This window comes from Platichthys flesus, chromosome 9 (assembly GCF_949316205.1).
Source record: "Platichthys flesus chromosome 9, fPlaFle2.1, whole genome shotgun sequence".
Taxonomy (NCBI): domain Eukaryota; kingdom Metazoa; phylum Chordata; class Actinopteri; order Pleuronectiformes; family Pleuronectidae; genus Platichthys; species Platichthys flesus.
Window position 1 is genome coordinate 18,212,957 of NC_084953.1, and position 24,284 is coordinate 18,237,240.

The 24,284-nt window shown below is 41.8% G+C and overlaps 2 protein-coding genes across 4 annotated transcripts; one reads left to right on the forward strand and one right to left on the reverse strand.

Annotated features, from left to right (window-relative positions):
- The first annotated feature begins 124 nt into the window (after window positions 1-124).
- On the forward strand, window positions 125-15,950 carry si:ch211-129c21.1 (uncharacterized protein LOC563087 homolog). Of its 3 annotated transcripts, none has more exons than XM_062396082.1 (14): window positions 125-351; window positions 6,193-6,663; window positions 6,876-7,018; window positions 8,077-8,139; window positions 8,479-8,577; window positions 10,234-10,333; window positions 10,643-10,753; window positions 10,892-11,043; window positions 11,465-11,637; window positions 11,977-12,133; window positions 12,210-12,432; window positions 13,179-13,294; window positions 13,992-14,211; window positions 14,354-15,950. In XM_062396082.1, exons 2-14 carry the CDS (start codon window positions 6,558-6,560, stop codon window positions 15,109-15,111), a joined length of 2,421 nt encoding a protein of 806 aa, XP_062252066.1. In that variant the 5' UTR covers window positions 125-351; window positions 6,193-6,557; the 3' UTR covers window positions 15,112-15,950. The 3 variants fall into 3 exon arrangements, with proteins under 3 accessions (XP_062252066.1, XP_062252064.1, XP_062252065.1); XM_062396080.1 differs by having other exon boundaries at window positions 125-282; XM_062396081.1 differs by lacking the exon at window positions 125-351 and adding an exon at window positions 649-786.
- Window positions 15,951-17,548: 1,598 nt separating this feature from the next.
- On the reverse strand, window positions 17,549-23,442 carry scamp4 (secretory carrier membrane protein 4). The gene is made up of 7 exons (XM_062396083.1): window positions 23,268-23,442; window positions 22,847-22,872; window positions 22,289-22,417; window positions 22,045-22,201; window positions 20,694-20,795; window positions 19,392-19,509; window positions 17,549-19,243 (listed from the first exon to the last, which is right to left on the reverse strand). The coding sequence occupies exons 2-7, from the start codon at window positions 22,851-22,853 to the stop codon at window positions 19,055-19,057; spliced, it is 702 nt and encodes a 233-aa protein (XP_062252067.1). The 5' UTR covers window positions 22,854-22,872; window positions 23,268-23,442; the 3' UTR covers window positions 17,549-19,054.
- Window positions 23,443-24,284: the final 842 nt, after the last annotated feature.

Below are 24,284 nucleotides of genomic sequence, written 5' to 3' on the forward strand. Positions count from 1 at the left end.
ATTATTTCGTACATCATTTTGCGGTCTCGTTTGATTGGTTGGAAAGTGAGTGCTCGCTCTTGAGGTAAGCTCCAATCAAAAGTCACATGATCAGGCGCTGCCTTCAGAGGGGAGCTGCAGGATAATCTGCGCCTGCAGGAGTTAGATGAGGAGTGAACGTTACAGGTGGAGCAGGAGCACGAGCACGAGCAGGAGCACGAGCAGGAACAGGAGCAGGAGAGCAGCGGCAGACTGGAGGGTCTTTAGTGCTGCGCACAGCCCAGACAGCTCAGCTCAGCCCCGGTGAGTGAGGGACACCAGCCGCGCCTCGGACTTTTACGCACGGACTTGTTTGCGCGCAGATTTGTCCCGGTGGGTAGTGATTGTCTGTTATCCACGGAGGAACAGGATTGTCAGCCTGTGTGAATGGGGGGAGCTCATGCAGACAAACAGCACTGTGTAACTTCTCTGTCTTATCTAAAGATTATAGGATCCTAATCTAATAATAGCAGCTGGAAGGCAGACTAAGCAGTAGTAGGGATCCAACACACTTCACCCACCACCGCCTCAGATGGTGTCGCTGATCCAGGGCGGTGTCGGCTGGGGTCGCTGCACGGTGCAGCTTCAGGACACATACACACACACACACGAACGCCACACATTCACACACACACACACACACACACACACACACCCGGGAGTGAGTGAGAGGTGGAAATAATCCTGCGGGAACATTTGTCTGGACCACAAACCAAACTACTTGCACTAAACCAGCCGTTGATCCATTGGATTTTCAGACCATTTAAGGTAAAATTTTAAAAACAACAGATAATACAGTAAATACTTGTGAAACTGTGGCACACCTTTTAATTTGTAAACTATTCTGGAAATGCTTAAATTCTTGCGTAATCAAAAATCATTGAATTAATCAATCATTAACTAACAGTGCACGTTATGACTGAATGTAACTGGATGCTCTGAAGTTGAGGGTAGGGGCTGGGTGATAAAACAATATCAATACTTAATAATCAATATACTTTAATGAATAGTAAATATATCAAAGGCTCAATATTTTACAATATATTCATTGTTAACACAGTGAGGCTGTATATAAATTATCTACCGCATTTGTATTGGTGTGTCAAGTGTTTTAAACCTCAACCTTTTCTTAGTAAATAAAACAACTAGTGTGATAATCATTCGTATGACTGATATGACTAATTTCAACTCTCAACAGCATTATTGACTTTATCACAAAGCCCTTAAGAGTGATAGTTCAAGCGTGGGAGAGAAGCATAGCTCATGATGCATGCGTGTGACTGAGGGAGCAGATCTTACAGAACTGAGTTTCACCACACTTGCTGGGGCTTTGCACAGGGGGATGGCCCAGTTTCAGCTGCCATCCTAACAGCAGAGCAGCTACACTACAAATAACCCACCAGGCCTCTGTGGTCTCACCTGGCAATGACGCACATTTCCTCTATGCTTCACTTTAAAATGTGCACACACTTCATGTCCACTTTTTGACACTTGTTTGTTTGAAATTGCTGGGGTGTAGTTCATACATTTCACCCAGTTGCTCGTGATCAGATGGACAGTTTGTAAGACTTGAACATTAGAATGGAGAAACACCTCAGGGGAGGAAATCATCAGGTTATTTTGTTTTTCACATGATCAGCTCACATGGTGCGTTTAAGACTTTATAGGCACCTAGGAGGTTTGATTTGGAGGTGTGAGGTAAACCTTCAGTTTTGGGCTTTTCTCTATGAAACAATGAAATGGGTCACAGCAGGCCCTTGCACCGTTAACTCACCATTCTTTCACCACTACACCTGAAATAAGTGGCAGATTAGTTGATCTACAATAAGATAATTGATGACTTTTAAATAATTCATTAATGTTTCAAGGAAAGAATTGAGAAACAATACCCTGTTCCAGCTTCTCCAATGTGAGAATGTTAATTTTTTTCCTTGATTGCAAACTGAATATCTTTGTGTCGGACAAAACCAGACATTTGAAGATGTCTCGTTCAGCTTCTAGAAATCATTTTGGACATTTCTTTTGACATTTAAAGGCAAAGAAGTTTGTCACCTAATCAATAAAAAACACAGACAATGACTGATAATTGAAAATGATTGTTGGTTGTAGGAGATCTGAATTAAATGAGTCTGTTTCGGTGTGATGAAAACAGTTCCTTTAGTTTCAATTTTAGCTTTAAGTCGTCGTCACATTTTGTTTTCTTGGTTGTTTCTGTCTGTCAGTGAACTTGTCACACATCACTGGTGGAGCAGGCAGACGTGTTTGGGCTGTTCATATTTTCCTTTTGTGGCCAAACTCCTGCTGGGACTTGCCTGGTTCTGTATGTATCTGTCTATGTGTGTGTGTGTGTGTGTGTGTGTGTGTGTGTGTGTGTGTGTGTGTGTGTGTGTGTGTGTGTATGTGTGTGTGTGTATGTGTGTGTGTGCTTCTGTGTGTCTGTGTCTCCTTATTCAAGCGTGCGGTTACACTAAACCAGACTTGTCTCATCAATAACAACTTATTTGGCAGAGCAGGTTTTTTAGGTTGTTGCATCTTCATTCTGTTGTTTGCTTGTCACCTTTAGTTGTGCTACAAGCTTTGAGTGGCTTTTTTTTCCATTTGCCTGATGATGCACACTGAGAAAAATTGCACACATGTCATGTTTTTGAAATAAGATGTTCCCACTGATTACAACTTGCCTGCACGTCAAAACGGCGGCGGGCTACTGTCATTATTCTAAAAAGAGCGGTTTGCTTTCGACCATGAGCTTTTAAAAAATACAACCCCGGCGCTGAACTGTGGTGTGTTTTCCAACGTGAGTTTCACAACAAGAGTTTGGCGACACAAGGAGTGTCAAAGGTGAAACACCATCCCACAACTGGTTTCCTGTTTAGGCCCCATGTGATGGAATACTGTATCACGGCCAGCTCACCCATCGGCCTGATGTGGAATTTCACTGAGACTGAGGCAGGAAGACGGTCAGCAAGCAGTCAGCCAACCAACCTGCAGACCAGTTAGTCTGTTTGCTGTTCGAGTGAATCAGTTAGAGCCCGGAGGAGGAGGAGGAGGCCTCGCCTGTACAGTACAACATAAAGCCTGTCACACAAATGAGGGCGTATGCTCGACTCACAAAGTCACAGTTCACTCCAGCTGTTTGTTCAGACAGCTTTCTTAGGATCTGGATTTGTTATGACTCACGGTGATGGCAGCAGGGTGCCTGTCTGTGCACGCCTGGGGTTTTACTCTGTACGCTGCATGTAATTGTGGTGAGACTCCATCGTAGAGGTGTTGTAGATACAGTGGAAGCTCCTGAGCAGGCTATAAATATCCCCTGTGCTTCAAGTGGTGGGAGTCTCTGGAGACGCTGCTGTAAGCCTTCTCCATCGTATTGTACCAGCTCGTGCTCAGCCTTTGAACCTTTGCATTCTGCTGCTTGTTTTCACATGCAACCAGTGCTTCTAATGTCATGTTGAGTGTTGTTCCCCTCACGCAAATACTGTTGTCTACTACACAAACAACGTCAGAAATACATATTTAATTCTCCTAAGGAGGTAGGTGTCAAAGTGCTGTATAATCTCACAATGGGGTGGACATTGAGTTGCAATGTCAAGGGATACAAGGGATATTCTGCACCTTGTCCTATATGATCTAAAATGGAGAGCTGTGTTAAACGGCTGTGTGCGTAATAACTGATCTTTGAACAGGTTTTGCTGGATTTACTGGAATCAGCATAGATCCAAAAGTGAAGCAGGACTTCACTCCAGTCTCTCACAAAGTACGCTTTTCCCCCAGTGGAGAGATCAAACCTAGTGCAATGTGGTTTAATGGGATTTTTGTCACTAATGTGTGAAATAAATGATGATTCATACTTTAAGAAAATACGGTGTTGACACCTGATTAGCGAGTAGGGCTGGACAATATGGCTTAAGATATATAAAAAATTCTCATCAACCGATATTGATGATTATCAAGTATTATATGTTATACTTTTACTTTTTTTAGGTTTCAGGACAGATATTTGATCCTGAGGGAAGGTTGTGGTTTTAAACTCTTTTTCATGAGCAGAAAATGACAAACCCTTTACAAACCTTATGTACAAATTTTCTGCACAATGCATTCAATATATTTATATATATGCAGCCATCAAGGCAATCTATCTACCTCCATGGCAGAGGTGATACATTATTTCTAAACGACTGTTAAAGAAGTTGTGCCAAACGACATTTAAAATTACTTGAGAGATTTGTTTTTATGATTAAAGTGCTCCTACCAATTGTTTTAGGATCTCAGTCTGTGTCAATGTGTCAATAAACTGACACACAAAGCACAATGGTCTGAGCTGTGTACAGCAAGTGACTTGTAAAAACCTCAACTGCTCATCCACCCACCCCCACCCCCAAAATACAAACACACACACATGCACGCTTGCACTCACTAATGTCAGTGTGTGAGTATGACCCTGGATAAACAAAGGAAGAGAGAGCAGGGACAACTGCTGAATGCTTCTCTTGTTATTGTAGCCATACCTGCCTGTCGGCACCGTGTAGAAGTGTCTGTCACACGCTGAGGGAAACACCTGCTCAGTCTTTCCATCCAGTTGTGGAGCTCAAACTACAGGCTTAGGGTGGGGGGGGGGGGGTGCTCTGACAAAAGACTCGTCCTGTACATGCAGCGACTCGTCCTGCTGTGTCAAGTAACAACAAGGTGGGAGCGCGGCAGCCTGTTGCAAAATCCACTTTTCAAACCCGAGGTTGTTCAGAGTGAACAACAAGCGGCCTCTCGAGGAAATATGGATGCTGTCATTTTTGGTTTGTGTTGGCAGGCGCGGACGTTTCAAAGGCTTCCATCTCCATGAGATGTGCTGTGTTTCTTTTCCTCTTCGAGCTAAAATCTGAATAGCACTCTCGAAGAAGCTGTGGGAGGCTGCTGCTTTGAAGCAAAAAGATAAGAGTATAGTTTTTACCTTGTGAGACTGCTCTTAAGTGTGCTTTGTGTGTTATTCTGAGGGGAGGGGAAAAAAACGTGCCTTGATGAATTTTGAATGAGGCTGCGGCGCTCAGTTAGTCAAAACAGTCAGAAACTCGCCAAAGAAGCTGCGGAGTCTCAATTCAGCATGAATCCCAGGGTAGGGATGGGGCGCTAAAGCAGTGAGTACCGTGATCTGTATGCATGCCCGAACCTGATCCCCCTCTGCTGCCTGAACCCCGCTGAGCCCAGAGGAAGCAGGTTCTTATCGGGGAGGAGGGCAGGAAGAGACAGAGAGTGGAGGTGGAAGAGAGAGTGTGGGGGAGTTGGTGGGCAGCATGGCCCACCAACTCTGCAGATTTTCATGAACATCAGTTGACGCTGTGAACTTGATTGTTTACCGCTCAACTTTTCACACTGTTGAGTTATACCTGATTTCTCTGGTGTGACAATAAAATTGTGTCTGTGCCTGTCTTTGACAAACCCATTTTTAAATCTAAAGAAGTAAACAAAACTTAAAGTTACTACCTCTTTCCTCACAGTTTTTAAACTCTGTTTTGTGTCGTAAAATGTACATACATTAAAATGTTGAAAATTGTTTACCTTACCAGCAGTCCCCTCAAGAAACCACATTTCAACTCACTAGATCCATATTTTTATCTGAACCAGATGCGCATACACATGAATATCAGTCCCATAAACATGACTGTTTTTTTTCATCAACATCTATCAATTATTCTCTGAGAAATCAATGATAATGTAAAAAAGAAAAATACCTTCTTATCTCTCAACGTTAAAGAAAGTGAAAAGAATTCAACAAATCACAAATCAAATTGATACATTAAAGGGTCTTAATCTCAAAATATCTCGGCTTTACAATTCTATTTGTAATCGTGGAGTTCAATGCAAAATTTGTCTGGTGGCTTCCTTTAAAGAGCTAGATACTTTTTTATGGTTGTGATCATCTAAGTCTATCTTTCTGTCATTCCTGCTGACTGTCACACTGTGCAGTTGAATAAATACTAGATAATTAGAACAGCAACCAAGATGCAGCAGCGTTGTTGGACACCAACAGCTTCACAGGACTACCATTGAAAAGAGCATTTCTATGTAGCTGCATGTAATAATCAGCAATGATTCATCAAACAGTGGTAAGATATAAGATGGTGGAGGCTGAACAATGTGCCTCATTGAACATTTAATTGAAAAATGTTTTCATATCTTCTCTAGAAAGTGGAACCATGACCAGGATCACCTCCAACATCCTTCACCAGTAGCCAGAGAGAATGGCTTCTGCTCCTCCTTCCAGAGAGGACACCAGCAGCTCATTAGCTCTTCGCTGGAGGCTAACACCGACATAGATACACACCACGCAGGACTTCACACTGAAAGCAGGCTGAGCTTAAACATCCGCATGAACGTCTGTGAACACACCACTCGTGCCTGAGCGGCACATGTCCGGGGCAGCGGCGTCCCCGCAGCGTAACAGCAGCTGGACTCAGACCTTGGACCATGTTCTCTCTCTGATTAATGCTGCAGTGGCAGAGCTGGATCTTTCAGCTCTTCCACACTGAGACAAACCTGGATTCTGAGCCATGTCTCTTCACAAAGCTCTGAGCATCGTCTGTGGATTGATGCTGCATGTTTCACTCGGTGCACTCAACACTCACTGTGCCCCACGCAAGACTGTCCCGTATCAGAGTAAGTCCCTAAGTCTCACTGCCTCTACAAGATATAATGAAATTACTCCTACTGTGTTGAATAAGTGTCTCTACTCCGGCTGGGACACGCTTATTAAATTGAAATGAATTTCTGTTCTGCTTCTGCTGTGGAAGCGGTTTTTTACCAAAAATGCAGCAGGTACAAATTTGGGAGTAAAATGTAAGTGTTGATTCAGATTTCCTCCTGTTCAGATGAGCTGAAGATGTTCAGAGAGGAGGGGATCTCCAACTACTCCACTATGTTGATGAGAGACGACCTGGGCGTGCTGCTGCTGGGAGCCAGAGAGGCCATATACGCTCTGGACATCGACAACATCTCAGTGAGAAAGTCTGTGGTAAGGAAAGGTCAAAGAAATCTGCTTAGGAAAAGAGCCCAAGTCAGATCAGTGATGCTCCGTATGAGGCTGTTGTCAAATTGATAAACTCACATGTGCCTGCAGAGCTCCTGTTGATGTGCACATGATATTTGGATCCTGTTACAGGTCGAAACTAGAATTGAAGTCAAGAAAATTAAGGGACTGGTTCACTTTTATATTAGGGCTGTCAAAGTAAACGCAGGATGAAAACATAAGCTCCTTGGTGGAGGTTAACAAATCACTGACATGGTCTAACTGAAGATGGTCTTGAGTTGTATTTTGGGACTTGTAGGATTCAGTGTTTTTGGAGTTTGATACATGAAAGGGTCTTAAACTCACGATATCTCAGCTTTACAATTCTATTTGTAATCGTGGAGTTCACTGCAAAATTTCTCTGGTGCCTTCCTTTAAAGAGCTAGATACTTTTTTATGGTTGTGATCATCTAAGTCTATCTTTCTGTCATTCCTGCTGACTGTCACACTGTGCAGTTGAATAAAGTAAACGCAGGATGATTAATTTGTGGAATTAAGGCGTTCATTATTTTATTGCATGCACAGAATGACCCGCTCGATGTAGCCATACCCGCCCCCACTCAGTCGCTCAGAGGTAGAAGAAGAAGAACAGTGAAATACAGAGTTTCTCTGGTCTCAGCCGCTCAGTGATCAGCTGCGTCATGATTAGCCCTAGGCCTGCCCCTGTCAACTTTCAGTGTTTTTTGACAAGATGGGCGTCTGCCAGTTAACTGCAGTTTATTCTGGTGAAAGATCAGATCACAAGCTGGTCATTGGATGCTCTCGTTCCACACTGTTCTGCGCTTGACCTGTGTTTATTTGCATGAGACAGTATTTTATGAATACTGGTCTTGTTGAACCTGCTACAGCGGCCTGTTGATTGAGCGGAAGAAGGATATGTCCCTGCTCGCGACACAAACTGATGTGCGAGTGTAAACAGGCCGAGCGGCTGTCGTGCTGTTGTGGGGGGGTTGCGACAATGTTCCCACGTGCTTTGACAAAACACTCTCCCTGTGTTGATGCAGGTGTACCAGCGAGTGACCGAGGAGAAGCAGAGGGAGTGCACGTACAAGGGAAAACACGCTGAGGTTTGTGCACCACCTTTCAAAACACAGCACACACACACTAACTGGGGAAAGAACACAAGCGTTAAGGAGGACTCCTGACTGAAAACAATTTACTCCCCCACACAATTTATCTCAGTGCATTTGTAAATCATCTATAAGGGAGTGGGTTTTCAAGTCTTTGAAGTGGTGTAGTTTCCAGCTTCGTACTGAAAGACCAAATAAAGGCATTGACCTCTTGGTCCCCAGCTCGACTCCTGGCATCCCGGGCAGTCACTATATGTTTGTGGCATGTTTGTATTTTTTGTGGCTGAACTAACAAAGCTCTGACCTTGGCATTCTCTGGGCTGGATCTCGTTGCAGGTGGAATGCCGCAACTACATTCGAACCCTGCACAGAGTGAATGACACTGCGATGTATGTGTGCGGCACCAATGCTTTTAGCCCCACATGTGATTATATGGTAAGTCTATAATATAAGCATAGATTGGAGGATTTTAAAAACTGACCCTGTTTATGTGAAGGGAAGATATTATGAAAGACTCACTCAGGTTCAGTAGTTTTGCCTCTTTTAGATCTGTATAAGTTGTTTTATATGTTTAATAATCACTTCTACTGTTTTTATTGTCAACAAATGCCATGAAAAACGAATTTACCTCTCTGTGGCCCATTTTTCCTACTGAAGCTTTTAAGCTAAACAAATGTCTCAGAAATGTAGTTCCCTAAGAAGGGACAAAACTGGGCAATGTAGTTTTTACTACTACCACTGAACTACTCAAACAGGACATTTATTTGGAACTATTTTAAGGAGTGGATACACTTCTGGTGCTCTAGTATGTTAGGCAGGACAACTGTGTGTGTGTATGTGTTTGTGTGTGTGTGTGTGTGTGGGAGCATGTGTGTGTTGGGGGGGGTCCAGGTATTACTCACGATGTGAGGACCTACTAACCTGCTTACAAAGTATCATTATGGGTGCTTGTCTTCCTCATGGGGACAAAAAATTCCATAAATCGTAACGTAAACCTAAATTTACATTTTAAGGTGAAGACTTGATTTAAGGTTAGGTTTGAGTTTTGTGCTACGTTTAAGTTTAAGTTTAGGTTCGTTTTATGTTAAGGTCAGGCTATTAATAAATATGGTTAAGGGTTAAGGGTTAAGGGTTAAGGGTTAGGGGTTAAGGGTTAAGGGTTAAGGGTTATGGGTTATGGGTTAGGGTTAGGGTTAGAGGGTTAGAGTCAGTGTACAGGAAATCAATGTAAGTCAATGTTAAGTCTTCTTAGCTCATGGAGACACAACTCTGTGTGTGTGTGGGGGGGTGGGGGGGACTAAGCTCAATGTAATGGTGTGGCCCAATAAAGTGTTTTATTGCTTTTTGTATAACAAATAGAGGGATTTGTGAAGACCATCAGGCTACACACACTTGTACAATAACAAGTTAGGAGCATTGATTCTTTGTTGGTTTCCTCATGTGATGTGTTGACAATATGAAGCATCACCCAAATAATTATTTATTCATGCAGATATCTGTGGTTGCATGTTGCTGTCTGTTTACAAAGCTTCTGTTGGTAATTTAATGGTCAGTATGGGTTTGTTCTTTATTCAAAAATGATTTGACTAACTCACACCCTGTAACACAAACGAGTATCACGCATTCTCTCCCTTCTTCTACAGTGGATCTGGTTGCGATGCATGCAGTCGGTGTTTTCTTATTTATTGTCTTTGTTGGTTTTCATTGTTCGACAATGCGCAGCGGCTCATGACTGCGGTTTATTTTGGCAGCGAGCTCAAACCTCAGAGGACTGAACACACTTGAAAGCTTCACCATGGAGAATTGAATGGTTCCTATGGGCAACTGCAGAAAGACAACAATGTAAATTTGAGGAAAAAGAAAGAGGCAGGCCTGAGGTTCATTTTTTACTAAAGCAGATCTCTAGAATCGGCATGGTATCATTCTGACAAAATAAAAAGTACAAAAACAGGCAGGAGAAATGTTGGCTATAATTGTGAGTAATAGAGTAACTACAGTGAATGGGCTCAATCTAGATAAGATCTGAGTCTCTGGTTGAAAAAGGCTCAGTCTTTCTTTCCTTTGCTCTCTCTCCCTCTTGTTTTTCAACAGACTTTTGTAAGCGGACAGCTGAAGCTGCAGGGAAAGCAGGAGGAGGGGAAGGGGAAGTGTCCTTTTGATCCCTTCCAGAGATACTCCTCCCTCATGGTTGGTGAGTGTCTGAGTCACGTTGGCTGCCAAAGGGAACAGAGCACAGAATAATGCTGAACGCTCAAAGTGCACCAACTGAAAAAAAAAGAAGATAAGTTCACGATAACTGTGGGCCGACTTGAAAGGCCACAGGACCAGGCTATAAATGTAACATCTAATATCTCTGCTGCTGCTGCCTCTTCACTTAACACATGCAATGAAACAGTCCGATCACTTCATTAGTCGCCATATTAACGAGATATTGTTCTAACTTCATGCGAGTAATTGATTTCCAGGAACTTTTTCCTCAACTCTTTTTCCTGTCCAACAGGAAATGACCTGTATTCTGCTACATCCATCAACTTCTTGGGCTCCGAGCCTGTGGTCCTGCGCAGCTCAAACTTGGCCCTCCGCACTGAGTTTAAGAGCTCCTGGCTCAGTGGTGAGTTCCTCTGCAGCAACACATTCCTTTACTTTTAAAGTTTCATATAATCAAGTGCATAGTTCAGAGGGAACTGAAAGTATGTGTTGTCATTTGCCTTTTTTGCATTTATCCTTACTTCATGTTCTGTGATTTCAGAGCCTAACTTCGTCTACATGGACTTTGTTGGGGAGAGTTTTGACAGTTCAGATGGCGACGATGATAAGGTGTACCTGTTCTTCAGCGAGAACGCCATGGAGTACGACTTCTACAGCAAAGTCACAGTGTCACGAGTGGCCCGTGTCTGCAAGGTAACAAATATAACACACCCATAACATAACACAAGATCCATTAATTATTGTGTGGGGAATTGTTGATAATACTGAAAACGCCCTATCTGGCAGTGTTAAAGAAAGTGATAAACGAAATTCCTGGCTCTGCCCTCCGATCTGGATCTGGGTCAAAATTGAATGTGTTCTTTCTTGGCCCATGTCCCATCTTTCCACGAAGGTTCATGGGAATCCATTAAGTATTTCTTGCATAATCCTGCTGACAAACAAACAAACAAACACACAGTGGCAAACACATAACCTGCACGGCGGAGGTTATATAAAGTAATAATTTGTTCAAGACCTTTATCTTCCTTAGAGACCCCTGTCTGACACAGGTCTGCTTGTTGTTATTGTTGAAGGGAACATGTGCACATGACTGAGTGCTCTGCTCTGTGTTCAGGGGGATATGGGCGGCCAGCGGACGCTGCAGAGGAAATGGACGTCGTTTCTGAAAGCTCGTCTGGATTGTTCCCTCCCTGAACCCAGCCTGCCCCCAATTGTCCAGGATGTCTTCCTGCTGAAGCACGAGGACTGGAGGAAGAGCGTCTTCTACGCTGTCTTCAAACCGCAATCGTGAGTACTCAGTCAAATCCTGTAGCTTTAATGTTCCCCACATTAGAAGGAAGTCATTTTGGAGAAACAACAAAGGTGTCCTTACACAAAATCATGAGGTGTTGAGTTTGACTTGATTTATTTATTTTTGATATAAGGTATTTAACACCTAATATTTGTATTCATTCAAGATTTTAACTTTTATTATACAGTCATATATATATATCAGTTGTTGTAGTTCATATACAATTTTGTCACCACTGTAAAGCACTTTGTAATGTGGATTTTGTGCGCTGTAAATAAAGTTTACATTTTTTTCTTGTTGCTTTTATACCAAACGTGTTGATTGGGTGTTTCCAGGAGTTTGTCCCAGGTTTCTGCTGTGTGCGCGTACAGCGTCTCTGACATCAGAAATGTTTTCAATGAGGGAAAGTTCAAGACACCTGTTGCCGTGGAGACCTCCCATGTGAAGTGGGTGATGTACACCGGAGAAGTGCCAGTCCCCAGACCAGGAGCGGTGGGTGTCACGACTGTTGAAGCAGGACATTATGCCGTAATAAAGCACTGTCCTTAACTGTGGTTATGTTTTGCAGTGCATCAATGATGTGGCTCGCAAAATGGGGATGAACCGCTCTCTGGACCTTCCTGACAAAACCCTCCAGTTCATCAGAGACCGTCCCCTCATGGACGAGGCCGTTCCTCCGCTGACAGGAGGGCCGCTGCTGGTCAAGAGGGGAGCTCTGCTGACTCGGATTGTGGTGGACAGCGTGCTGGCGCTGGACGGACAGAGATACACTGTCATGTTTATTGGCACTGGTAAAGCACGTTACATAACAAAGCACAACAACAGAGCTGATGCGGGAGTCTTCCTCAGCTTAGATTTTCTGTATGAATATTCTAGTGGATTAAACATGGAGCTCTGAAAATTTTAGTAGTTCTCTATGACATCAAAATTTCATCAAAGTTTGGAAAACTTTAACTAAAATATTAAATATTGAGAGTATAAGATTTTAAATAGTCTCATCTGCTTCGCCAGTTTATGCGGGTGTTTGATTGACAGTTGTGGCAACATAAAACGATGAGAAAAATAAATCTTTGAACTCTAGTTTTCATGTAGGAGCTCATCACTCAAAGTGCAGAATCTGGACGTGTTCAGGTCTTTAATGTAGGAGTTTGTAACTTTTGAAAGATGAAATAAAACATCCTTCCTTATATAAACAAAACTCTGGCTTCATAAGCAGAGAAATGATGTGTTATGTGTCAGTTCAGCCTCTGCAGCTACAGCCTGAATTTTTGTTTGGTATATCAAACATCAATACAACAGATAAGCTGTTCACAGCGTTAAGTTGTTTTCCTCCTTTCTGTACTTTATTTGATCGTTGTTGACAGCTGCTACAGGCTTTGTGTCTCTTAAACAATTGTTCAATCGGTTCCTTTTTTATTCACTGGCTGAAGATGCATTGAATTCATTTAAATAATGACAGGGCACATCAAAATTGTGATATTGGTTAAAAGGTCTTTGTTTGTAATGTCCTTTCTCTATGATTAACTCCTCCTGATAGAAAACGGCTTTGTTCAGAAGGCTGTTAACTACGCCGGAGAAATGTTCATCATTGAGGAGATTCAACTGTTTGAAGACCCTGAGCCGATCAGCATCCTGCGCCTCTCATCCACCAAGGTAATTAATGTCCAGTGTGGTTGATTTCAGTTTGTTAACCCATTAAAAGTTGTTTCATGGGAAATACTATATAATCAGATTTAATGCACATTTGAATATGTCTTCATTTAACAAAGTGATCACAAATCACAATGGGACTCATAGGACTTAACAAGGTGCGACATCCTCCGTCCTTAGTCCTCGACTAGAGTGAGAAAAACTACCTAAGAAACATTTTAATGGTACAAAAATGCCGAAACCTCAGATAGAGTCTTAAGTGAAGGAAGCATCTCCCAGGACAGACTGAAGTGCAATAGATGTTGCACATACATAAAGATAAATAAGGTTATATAAGGTAAATGCAGAGGTTTATCAATGTTTTAAGTATCTATATAAAGAAAATGTGTGATAGAGATTAAGGGAGCAGCAATGACAGCTAAAATGATCTAAGTATTGTTATTTAAAGGAGTTAATGTTAGTATTGGCATATTTTATCTAAACAATCCAATTAGAATCGTAATCCACAATCAGCTGCCAGCCTGCCACCAATCAATATAATTTCAAATTACATTTTCATAAAGATTACCCACTATACATTAAACAAGTGTGTGTGTGTGTGTGTGTGTGTGTGTGTGTGTGTGTGTGTGTGTGTGTGTGTGTGTGTGTGTGTGTGTGTGTGTGTGTGTGTGTGTGTGTGTGTGTGTGTGTGTGTGTTTAGGGTCTGCTGTACGCAGGTTCAGATTTTGGTGCTGTACAGATGCCAGTCAGTAACTGCAGCCGCTACGACACGTGTGTGGACTGCATCCTGGCCAGGGATCCGTACTGTGCCTGGGACTTTTCCACTGGGCGCTGCTCCTCGGTCCACAGCCTAACCCCCGCCCCAATTACTGCAATGCAGAGTCTGAAGGAGGGAGACGTCTCACGCTGTCCTCAGCCAGGTATGCTCACGCACAGTGTGTCGTGAGCAGTGTGTCTTGAAAATCTTGAAATGCATCACTCTGGAGATGCTTTGGAAGAGCCAATGTGCCGGCAGTTGTTTTCATAAGATGCATTGAGACAAACCGTGTGTTTGTGTTTTAGATCCAGTTGCAGCTGTGGACTTCACCCTCGTCCCACAGAACAACATCCAGCTGTCCTGCCAGCCCCACTCCAACTTGGCACAGCTCGTCTGGCGTTTCTCTGACCAAACCCTTCGCTCCGACCACAAATACTACATCTACAGCGGGGGCCTCCTCATCTTGGGCGCCTCTGAATCGGACGCCGGCCTTTACACCTGCGACTCAGTAGAGCAGATAAACGGCAGAACATACAACCGAACTGTGGCGGTTTATCGTTTACAGCTCTGCTCTGGACCTGGAGTGGTGGACAGCACCACTCCTGGCACTGAGGTGACGAATTCCTCGGACCCTTCTCCCCGTGTGAACACAGCTGCGCCGGGACCAGAGGACCCGTCGTCCCCTGAGACGCACAGCGACACTGGCAGGGTGACTAGTTTGGAGGTGGCCGTGGGTGTGCTCTCGCTGTTTTGCCTCACTCTGATGGGGGTCATATATTGCATCTGGAGTGGACGATGCTTGGCGTGTTTCAGGTTCGCGCCGGTGCTCCAGAGCCCCAGCGAGACCGAGGGGAAGCGGCAGCCGGCGTGTGAATACATGCACATCCAGAATAGGACGTCAGCGGTAAAGCTTCTGGGGCCTGAATCTGGGAGACCTTGCACAGCCAATAATAATCACACTGCTGTGGACTTCAAAGGGAACGGCGAGCACCACTTCACACCTATGGCCAACATTTCAAGTCTGGATGGTCTCGGATACATAAATGATGAGTCAGAGATTTGACTCTGCTGAGTAACAGGATTCAGTCGGAGGCCAATGCCAGTGCACTAATTATCTTCCTATAGGTGTACATCTGAAGAGAGACGCTTCTCAGAAAACATTTTCACATTATAAATTCTTTTGATAGGTGCTCTGCCTCTCCTCGCAAATTGCCTGCACTGTCTATCATTTCCATACCGTAACATGGCAGCTGAGGTTCAGTGTAAAGACTTTTTCTGGTGGGATATCCACATTAGGAAAGACATTTTATATATGTAAATGTATTTTTTGTACAATGACAACTTAAGTGAATACACTTCATGTAACATATTTGTACAGCCAAGACATTTTTCTTTTCAGCTATTTATTAGTCGCACTGAATTTTTTTATTTCAGCCTCAAACTCTTAATAATTCTTAGGGTTAGGATTAAATATAGTCGACAACAAGGAACAAGTAGAAAACACTGTGACCTCTCCTCCATTCCCCAGTCACATTTCATTTTATGGATACTTCTGTTTATTTAAGACAACAGTCATCATCATCACTGGCTGTGTAAATGATTGATCAGTTCTCTGTGCTACTCCTTTACTTCATGGTGGCTGTTAGAGAATTAACTCCACACATACATTTGTATTTAAACATTTAAATGACGCTCAACGGGTGATACAGAGTATAAGTGAACTTTAGAACTCCTATCTCTTCCTTAACCCAAATAAACCTGAGTCTATCTTACTCCAGTAAATGTTACATCATCATTTACAGTTCAATAGTGTGACCAAGGTTGTTTTGGGCTACTCGTCTATATTTTATAATCCAGGCACACACTGTTCTTACTGTGAAAAAAGATAAAATGTCATTGGCATGCAGATGTGTGGGTGAACTTTTCTGGCAGTGAGTCAACTCAGAGAGACACACCACAGTTGAGTGAGAGTGTCAAGATTTGGAAAATGCCTTCCATGTCCATAATAATAATAACAATAAAAAAACTCATTAGCAGTTGGATGCATATGTAGCTCTCAGTGTCTAAGAAATGCATTTGAAAGCAAAGCCAGAACCAACATGTCTGGATTTTTGGCAACACACACACACACATGCATACACACACACACATGCATACACACACCCACACCGAGACTCTTTGGTTAACACTCTGAGACCGACCAAACTAAATGACAGGAATCTGCTCCGTGGTTTTCACACTCTGTCATTAACAACTGTGCTAGGAGAGCTGACTCATGTTTCATCTGAACTGCTATATGAACTGGCTGATGTGGATCTCTGCTCAATTATTCAACAGTGCTGTGTAAGATAATTGGTCATGAACTAAATTAAGGATATATATTGGACCTATCAGGTGACAGATTAATAAAATACTGCCAGTGATCAGTAGAAAAGTTTATGCTGTTAATGCTTAACATAGACATATTTACTCAGGGGAATCAAAATGATCCAGTTGCCAGCTATTGTGTCCAGTTTCTTTATTCCCAAAACAGCCACAGGGCTCACTGATGTTTTTAAGTTTTAGAAATCACTATCTTCGATTTTTTTCCAGCTACGCCATCTCTTCAATTCGTCACTCTTCATTCTTCTCCCAAGATTTAATGAGGTTTCTACTGTACTTCAAAAAATATCCCAAATCCAGTTTCTTCCAATTTGTCTGACTTACACAAACTTACATTTGTCTGATTGTAGTATAAGGATGAGGAATACGGAGAAAAAAACACACAGCAGAAATGGCAACTAACCAGACACCACATGGGACAAGAGGATGATAGAGGCTGCTCAGCAGTGCATTTGCCCACTTTGTTATAAAAGCTTTACTTTACTTAAGTAGATTTGTTTTAATGTACTTTTCACTTTTACTCAACTACATAGATCAGCAAATATCACCTTTCTACTCCACTACATTCTTACAATGCACTGTGTTAAAAATATATATATATTTTTAAAAGTGATCAATAACGAGAATAATTGCTCCAATCACCCCAGGCAGATAACATTTTCTCCGCCTCCTTTAAAATAGAAGATACAAACTATGATATAGCAGCGTGTTGCATTGGGAATAGGCAATATTCAGCAAGCTACTTTACTTGTAATACTTAGTAAGTGTATTTCAAAGCAAGTATTTACTTCCTTTTACTGAAATAGAAAAGTTATTGGGAAATTGCATCTATTTAAATGTAAAACGGTCAAACGGAGTACATTTTCCACCTCTGATGTTCAAAACATCAATGTAGAATTGATTTTTTTCTCCCATGAAAACATTGTTACCCAAGTGTGAGGACCTTTAGATTCACACATGTTGTCAGGCAGGCGGTGACAGCACTGCTGAATACTTGACCAGACAGCGAGGTAGACTTTGGAATTTATGAATTGTCAAACTCAGACTCGCATCAAAGGCTTTTCATCAGATACTGAGTCATAAATATTCCGATATGTTCAACTATGACAGAGACCACATGAGTACGAATATTTATTGAAATGTTGCAATATTTAAAGATTATTTTAACATCTGTAATAGTCTGTCGCTTATCAAAGAACAGAGAAAAACTAAATACTACATTTGGCAGTTGGCCATGAAGGACACTTTGTAACAAGAAAAGAAATATAAGGTATGAGAAGAACACCGTTTCCTTCCAGTTGGTGCTCGTGCTTCATTTAAGCTTTGATATAAATACTGAAACAAAACCAAAGTAATCTGTAGAATAACCTGCAATCAAAGACATCAGAGGTTTTAATCATAGTTTTAACTTTGATATTTTGATGCAATGAGCCTGTATTCAGTATCATAGAGTGACACATGCAAAATTCCACCTCACTGCAGTTCCATTTTTTTCTTTTAGTCAGTCTGTGTCGGGTTATATATGTTTTAAGATGTCAGTATATTTTTAATAGAAAAATCCTCTTTAGTTCCCCACCCCTGATAAACTGCATGCAAACAGTCACTGCAGTCACTAAAAACAAAAAATCAGTCTATCTGAGAGAAAAGTGGGTGGAACAGTGGAACAGCTGATAAGGTGTTTCACAGCAGGGCGCTGACCTCTAAAAGCAAACAGTGCCGATTTGGAAACATAGAAACAACGTGTCCACTAAGGGTGTGACTTCTTCCTCAGTATCAAAATCAAGGAGAGAGATAGGTTGCTATGGCACATCAGTTGATCAGTGACCAATCACAAAGGAGGATTATGCAGCAATCATTTTTTAAATCTTTCCACATGTCGCTTCACTGAAGCATGAATCCAGTTTTTTTTAAAGCAATCGTTAAGGCGACAGTCATTTCATCACATGCAAAATGTGCACGCAATAGTAAGGCGCGTTTCAAGAAAGCTACAGCAGACAAGCGTGACGATATCAAGCACATTGAATAAAAACGAAACTAGAGTCTTGCTCGAATACATAAACACAGAGAATAGTTCCTTCAGGTAAAATAAATCGCAGTTTTAAGACTTTCTATTGTTTCAAAATTAAAAAATAAACAACCCTTTTCTTCAGCTCACTGCCTAGCATGCAGCTGTCAACACACAAAAATCTCCTCAGATCAATGTCCATAAGACACGTGTCCTTCACATACTATCACAAAACTGTTTCTGAGTTTCCTGTGTTTGCAAGACACACAAATTCTTAAGCAAATTTCTTTTGAAATAAAATAAAATCTTTCTTGTTCATCTCTGAATTTCCCACGGGATTAATAAAGTATCCATCTATCTATCTATCTATCTATCAATAATCAGTGTGTAAACAAAGCTGAAATGTAAAGAAAACCCTTTTCCAGAAGTGAAGAGCTTTAACAAGCTCTGTTGACAAAACTCTTTGATAAATCTTACAATCTCATTCAAAAAATGTGAATGCATTAAATAGGCATTTTTTTTCATGTAAAGGTGAAATGATGTGACACTTTTGAATGCTTTAACATGCGCCACAGAAATGGCCAGCTCTCTGTCTCCACCTAGAGGCGGTGCTGGGCTATCACCAGTGACTGTTGTCAGGATAGTTTGGCACCGCTGCAGGGTACTGGGGCAAACTCGGGCCCTGGGCTGACTGAGCCACAGCGTTGAACCCTGCTTCCCTCACTGGTGCATTTTTCCACAGGCCGGTGCTCCACTCTTCCTGAGCGCGCTCCATGCTCCCGCCACCGCCGCGATACAGTCTGTGCACCTGCCACAGGAAAACAAAGGGAGAGTGAGAAAAGTTTGGGTAATGAGTGTTCATGTGTGTTTTCCAGTGTATGTGTGTTTATAAGCGCGAGGGGGCAAAGAATACAATCACAGGTGTGTGCATGTTTTCAGAGAATGTGTGTACTCACCCTAATGAGCACCAGTGCCATTAAAGCAGTCACCAGAGTAAAGAGCAGAGTTGTGATAAGCATCACTATAGCGGAGCCCACATTTGTGCTGAAAAACATCATTGTGGCAATCCAGCCGCTATGATGGTTTGGTGACAGTGAGATGGAGTAGTACCGGTTATTATACAGCAAAGTGAATTCAACACAAACATTATCCAAAATATTTAAGTGGCATTAAGAAGTGAGGAAACAGGCTGAGTGACAAACAGCAGATGATCAGTGTGACACTGAATTATCACCACACGTTGTCTCTTGAATGAACCGTGATGTTATCACAAGCAATGTTCAATTAGTGGCCTTGAATATTACTTGTAAATATAACGTTTTATATATGTTTTAATTACAATAAATAAATAAAAATTATAACTTTTAAAAAATCTGTATTCCACGTGGAACTTCACGCAGTTTGCTCTAACATGGAACGCGGCAAAGATATTAAAGATAAAAACTACTAGAAAGAGAACTTTCCACTCAGCTTAACTGAAATGAAGCTGAAACATTGAGTTTTGACTGTCTGCGGGAGTGGTAAAATGTTATGTATTATAACGCAAGTGTGCAGGAGGGAGGGTTAAAGTTCAAACTTGTTTATTCCAAACAGGCAGAGATGTGTAAGTTTTAGTATTACAGTCAAGGGTAGAGGGAAAATAGCTGCGATATTTTGAGAATAAAGTCATACTTGTAGCAGGGAAATACTTGTAGCAGGGAATGTGGGGCATCTTGTTAAGTTAAACTTCAGTATAGGTCTCACAAATTCCTCATCTTTTGGCTCATCAGCACCACGTTATCATAAGCATCAGGAGAAAGTATTGCATAAGATACAGGGTTCTGAAAAAATAATCACTAGACCTTTGAGGAATTGGCCTCTTTTGTTGTGGAGGAAATGTTTGTAAGTGATCGACTGCAAGGATGTGGTTGGTTACATCTGTGTGCTGTTCAAAGAGGTTTCGTAGTTTCTCAGGAAACAATGAGATTGGTTGTTGGAACAAGTGGAACTGCAGTGAACATGGATTCTCCTTGCTGCTCATTTCCTAAAATAAATGTATATTTTTCTTGAAATAATGACTTTTTTCTCATTAAATTATGACTTTATTATTGTAATATTATGACTTTATTATACTATATTATATGATACTCTGTCCAATAGTCAAGGCAGCTGGGAAATGTGCTTTCCATCAGACAAATGTTCACATGAAAGACGTCCTCACGACTCTGGTAAAAAACTGGCATGCACACAGTCTTCAAAACTGGTTTGATTCCACTCACCATGTCCCCCAGTTAGATATGCCTATAGTCTGGATGAGGGCCAAGACACACTGGAGAAAGAATATGAAGAAGAAGGCCATGAAGTTGAACGAGCTATCAGCCCTGCAAACAAAATCAAAAAAACAGAATTCGTTAGTAACTAATAATCCTAGAGTTCCCCTCAAACTTTTCAGACATGAAAGCATGAGGATGTCCACAGAATTTACTCCAGACTTTGTCAGGAGGTTTCCTTTCACAAATGAACACAGCAGGAGATGCTTCACTCAGACATAACATCACAGAAATCAGAAAACACGTTAAGCTGAGGGTTGGTGTAACAGACAGTTAACTGGATTTGTTATAAGTTGTAACCCATTCTCATGTGCTCTAGATCCAATTCAAGTCAACCTCATAAAATAACTCTGAGCTATCTCCACATCCTGCTGATGTTGCAACCACAACTCCCTTGGTCGACAGCATACAACAGAGTTCTCGGAAATTTAGATGTGATTTCATTAACTGCCATTACTTCAATGTTTCTTCTTTGCTATTTTAATATTTATCTTACGTTTATTTATTTATTTTTAATGGGGCTTCCTATAGTTACTATTCCATTTTTTGCAAAAAAAGCAAATTTGTCTGTTGGGGGACTAATAAAACAATTGTCTGGTCTCTTATTTTATTTTTCCTATTGAAGCTTAGTTCTTTGCTTCTAAAACAACCATAGGTACAGACCTTAATTCTATTAATAGACTCTAGACTATTACAGACGAAACTCAGCTCTCCCCTTATTGTCAAAACTGTTAGAAAAGTTGGTTGCATGATAAATAACAGGCCATTTATACAATTACAATCTTCTTTACGAGTTTCAATTTCACCTATTCTGTTCAGATCTAAATACTCAAAGATATCAATAACTGCAATGATCAGGATATAACTATTATTATCTGCCATCAATCATGAATCATATTGGTCCTAAGAAGCCGTGTACAATAATAATACCATCTGCATCTTACTGTTCTGAATTCAAACATGGCGTTCCACAGGGATCATTACTTGGATCACTTTTGGCCATCCCCGGATGTCCACAACTTCCAATATTTGAATACCCACAGGGTGAGGGTCAGTCTTCATTTAATTTTCCATAAACCTTGATGATGTGATTTCTATGGACCACAATGTTAAAAAATTGGCGTTCAGGCAATATCTGCTGTATGTGCGTGTTTTTACATGTTTAGTCTTTCTGCTGTGTGTCTGATGTAAGACCTTAACCTGCAAAGTGGACAGAGACTTTTTGGGTAACGACCAAGTTAAATAAACTGATGTTAAAGTCGAATTTCTTGTTTGTGATATTCACCAGATGAGGACTAACCTGAAGGCTTTGTAGAGTGGTCTGAACCAGCAGGTGTAACTACAGGGGCTGAAGAGGACGAGCCAGAGCAGAGAGAAGCCAAAGTTGATGGCATTGCCACCCCCGGCCCACCAGGCAATACACCCGATCACATTCATGCACAGCGTGCCTGAATACACTGCAGAGGTGAGAGGACATGAGATGTGCAGAGTGGTTAATGACGAACACAGAGTTAGAAAGTGAGAATGCATGTCATAGAACTTACTCATCCAGAGTGTGTAGACTCTGCGCACCAGCTGCTGGTGGGGAGCGGGAATTTCCTCTTCAATGTTATGGTAGAAACATGGTTTTATTCTCAAAATCTGAGGCAGGGGAGGGAAGTTATTCACGCGCTCTGAAACAAAAGGGGAAGTGTCTTCCTTATTTGTATGACTTTTACTAAATCTATTTTACATTGGAATATTGTACAGCATCTTTGTCAGAATCTGAATTTATTGCAAGGTAGATTTCACATATACAAGGAATTTGCTTAAGTTTTGCGCAAGTGTAAATATAACAATGGGAAAAAGTATAAAAACATAATTATCACTAGAGAAGGGATTGTACAATACTTTTTAAACACAAGAAAAGGATTGTGAAATATGAGCGATGAGATATTTAAATGTATGAATACACGGCAGGAGGAAGTTACGCAGAGTAGCAAGTTTGTGACGAGATAGATAGATAGATAAAAAGATAGAAATACAGAGATACAGACAGTTAGTTAGATAGATAGATAGATAGATAGATAGATAGATAGATAGATAGATTTGAAGCAACAAACCTCCCATTTTTGAATCCCAGCTATTCCTGCATGATAAGAATAGACAGAATAGACAGTTAACAGTCATCCAGGCAAGAAAGCTTTAACCAGTTTGACTTTATTTGAAAAAAAATAATACTAATTATTATTTTTTGCTTCATGATTAAACGACATACAACTGACATGTCAATGGTAACCTCTAACCAGTGTCAGTAGAGACCAATTCATTTCACCATGTTTCTACAGTTTGGATAAACATTCTAACTTTGGTCAAACTATTAACTCATTGTACCAATAACACATGGAAGAGTCCATTTTCCCTTCTGACTACACCGGTGTGAAGTTAGCCTGTGTTAACTTTATGCGAGATGATGAGATAGTAGCTGGAGCTCAGCAGAGACGGGCTAACTGTTCTCTAACGTCCCCGCCTCATGTGACTGACCTGATCGCTGCTGACAAACCCGGGACACTCTCTTACGGGGGACCGCTCGTAACGCAGAAAGCACAGGAGCTACAGTCACCGGAATAACGTTTATCGCTTTCTCGTTTCCGTCGACAACCGCAGGCTCCTTGAATCACTCAGACTATACGCTTTTCCAGCACACTGCGCGTGCGCGGTACCGCTGAGCTTGTAGTTCTCCAACTGTTTACATGCAGCGCGCCCGGCGGCCTCAAGAACTACAAGTCCCAGGGTTCAGGAGAGCGGCAAATGGGAGACGCGTGATGGCCCATCCTTGACATCCGTCCGCATGGATCCCATCCGTCCGCATGGATCCCACCCACACACAGTGTATCCCACCATGGACTCTATTCCATGGTCCCATCATGGACTCCCATTCATGCTACCACGGTCTTTTAACACGTTAGAGCGCGTCCTCTACATCGTGAAGCACCTGTCGGCCATAGTCAGGAGAAGTGTTTCCTCCACGTCTATGTTTGACAACTTTCTCACAGATAGCAACCAAACGGACAGTGACAGTCTATGTGTATACATATATAAAAGCAGTGTGAGTCTACATATCTTGCACAAAGCCTATCCCATATTAAACACCATATCCTGCCTTCATTCCGGCTCTATTAATTCATTTCACTGCATATTAGTGAGTGTGTGAAGGATCCGTATTTTACTGTCCCACAACATGGCAACCCTGACTTCCCAAAGTCAAGAACAACCACCAATCACAGAGGCCGAAACATTTGACAGAGGGCGTGCCCTGAGAGGCAAATGTCGGATTACACATTATGCTGTCCTCGATGGGGTGGATAGTATGTTTATAACAACAGATAACGGGTCCATTGGAAAACGTTAACTCACATGGCAGATTCGTTATGTTGTCAAATTCAACTATCACACAAAATGTAAAGCTTTGATGTGGTTTCAAATCGCCCAAAGCCCTTCAACACACGGAACACCGAGCAAAGTGCCGCTCGGGTGTATAAATCAAGCGCCTACTTCAGC

Bases quoted from the DNA above. Each gene is read 5' to 3' on its own strand.
- si:ch211-129c21.1 (XM_062396082.1), top strand. From the start codon at position 6,558: ATGTCTCTTCACAAAGCTCTGAGCATCGTCTGTGGATTGATGCTGCAT. The intron at 11,044-11,464 runs GTAACAAATATA...CTCTGTGTTCAG, and splicing joins GAGTGGCCCGTGTCTGCAAG to GGGGATATGGGCGGCCAGCG. The intron at 11,638-11,976 runs GTGAGTACTCAG...GGGTGTTTCCAG, and splicing joins GCTGTCTTCAAACCGCAATC to GAGTTTGTCCCAGGTTTCTG.
- scamp4 (XM_062396083.1), bottom strand. The intron at 22,202-22,288 runs GTAAGTTCTATG...TCACCTCTGCAG, and splicing joins AGTCTACACACTCTGGATGA to TGTATTCAGGCACGCTGTGC. The intron at 19,244-19,391 runs GTGAGTACACAC...TTCCTGTGGCAG, and splicing joins TGGCACTGGTGCTCATTAGG to GTGCACAGACTGTATCGCGG.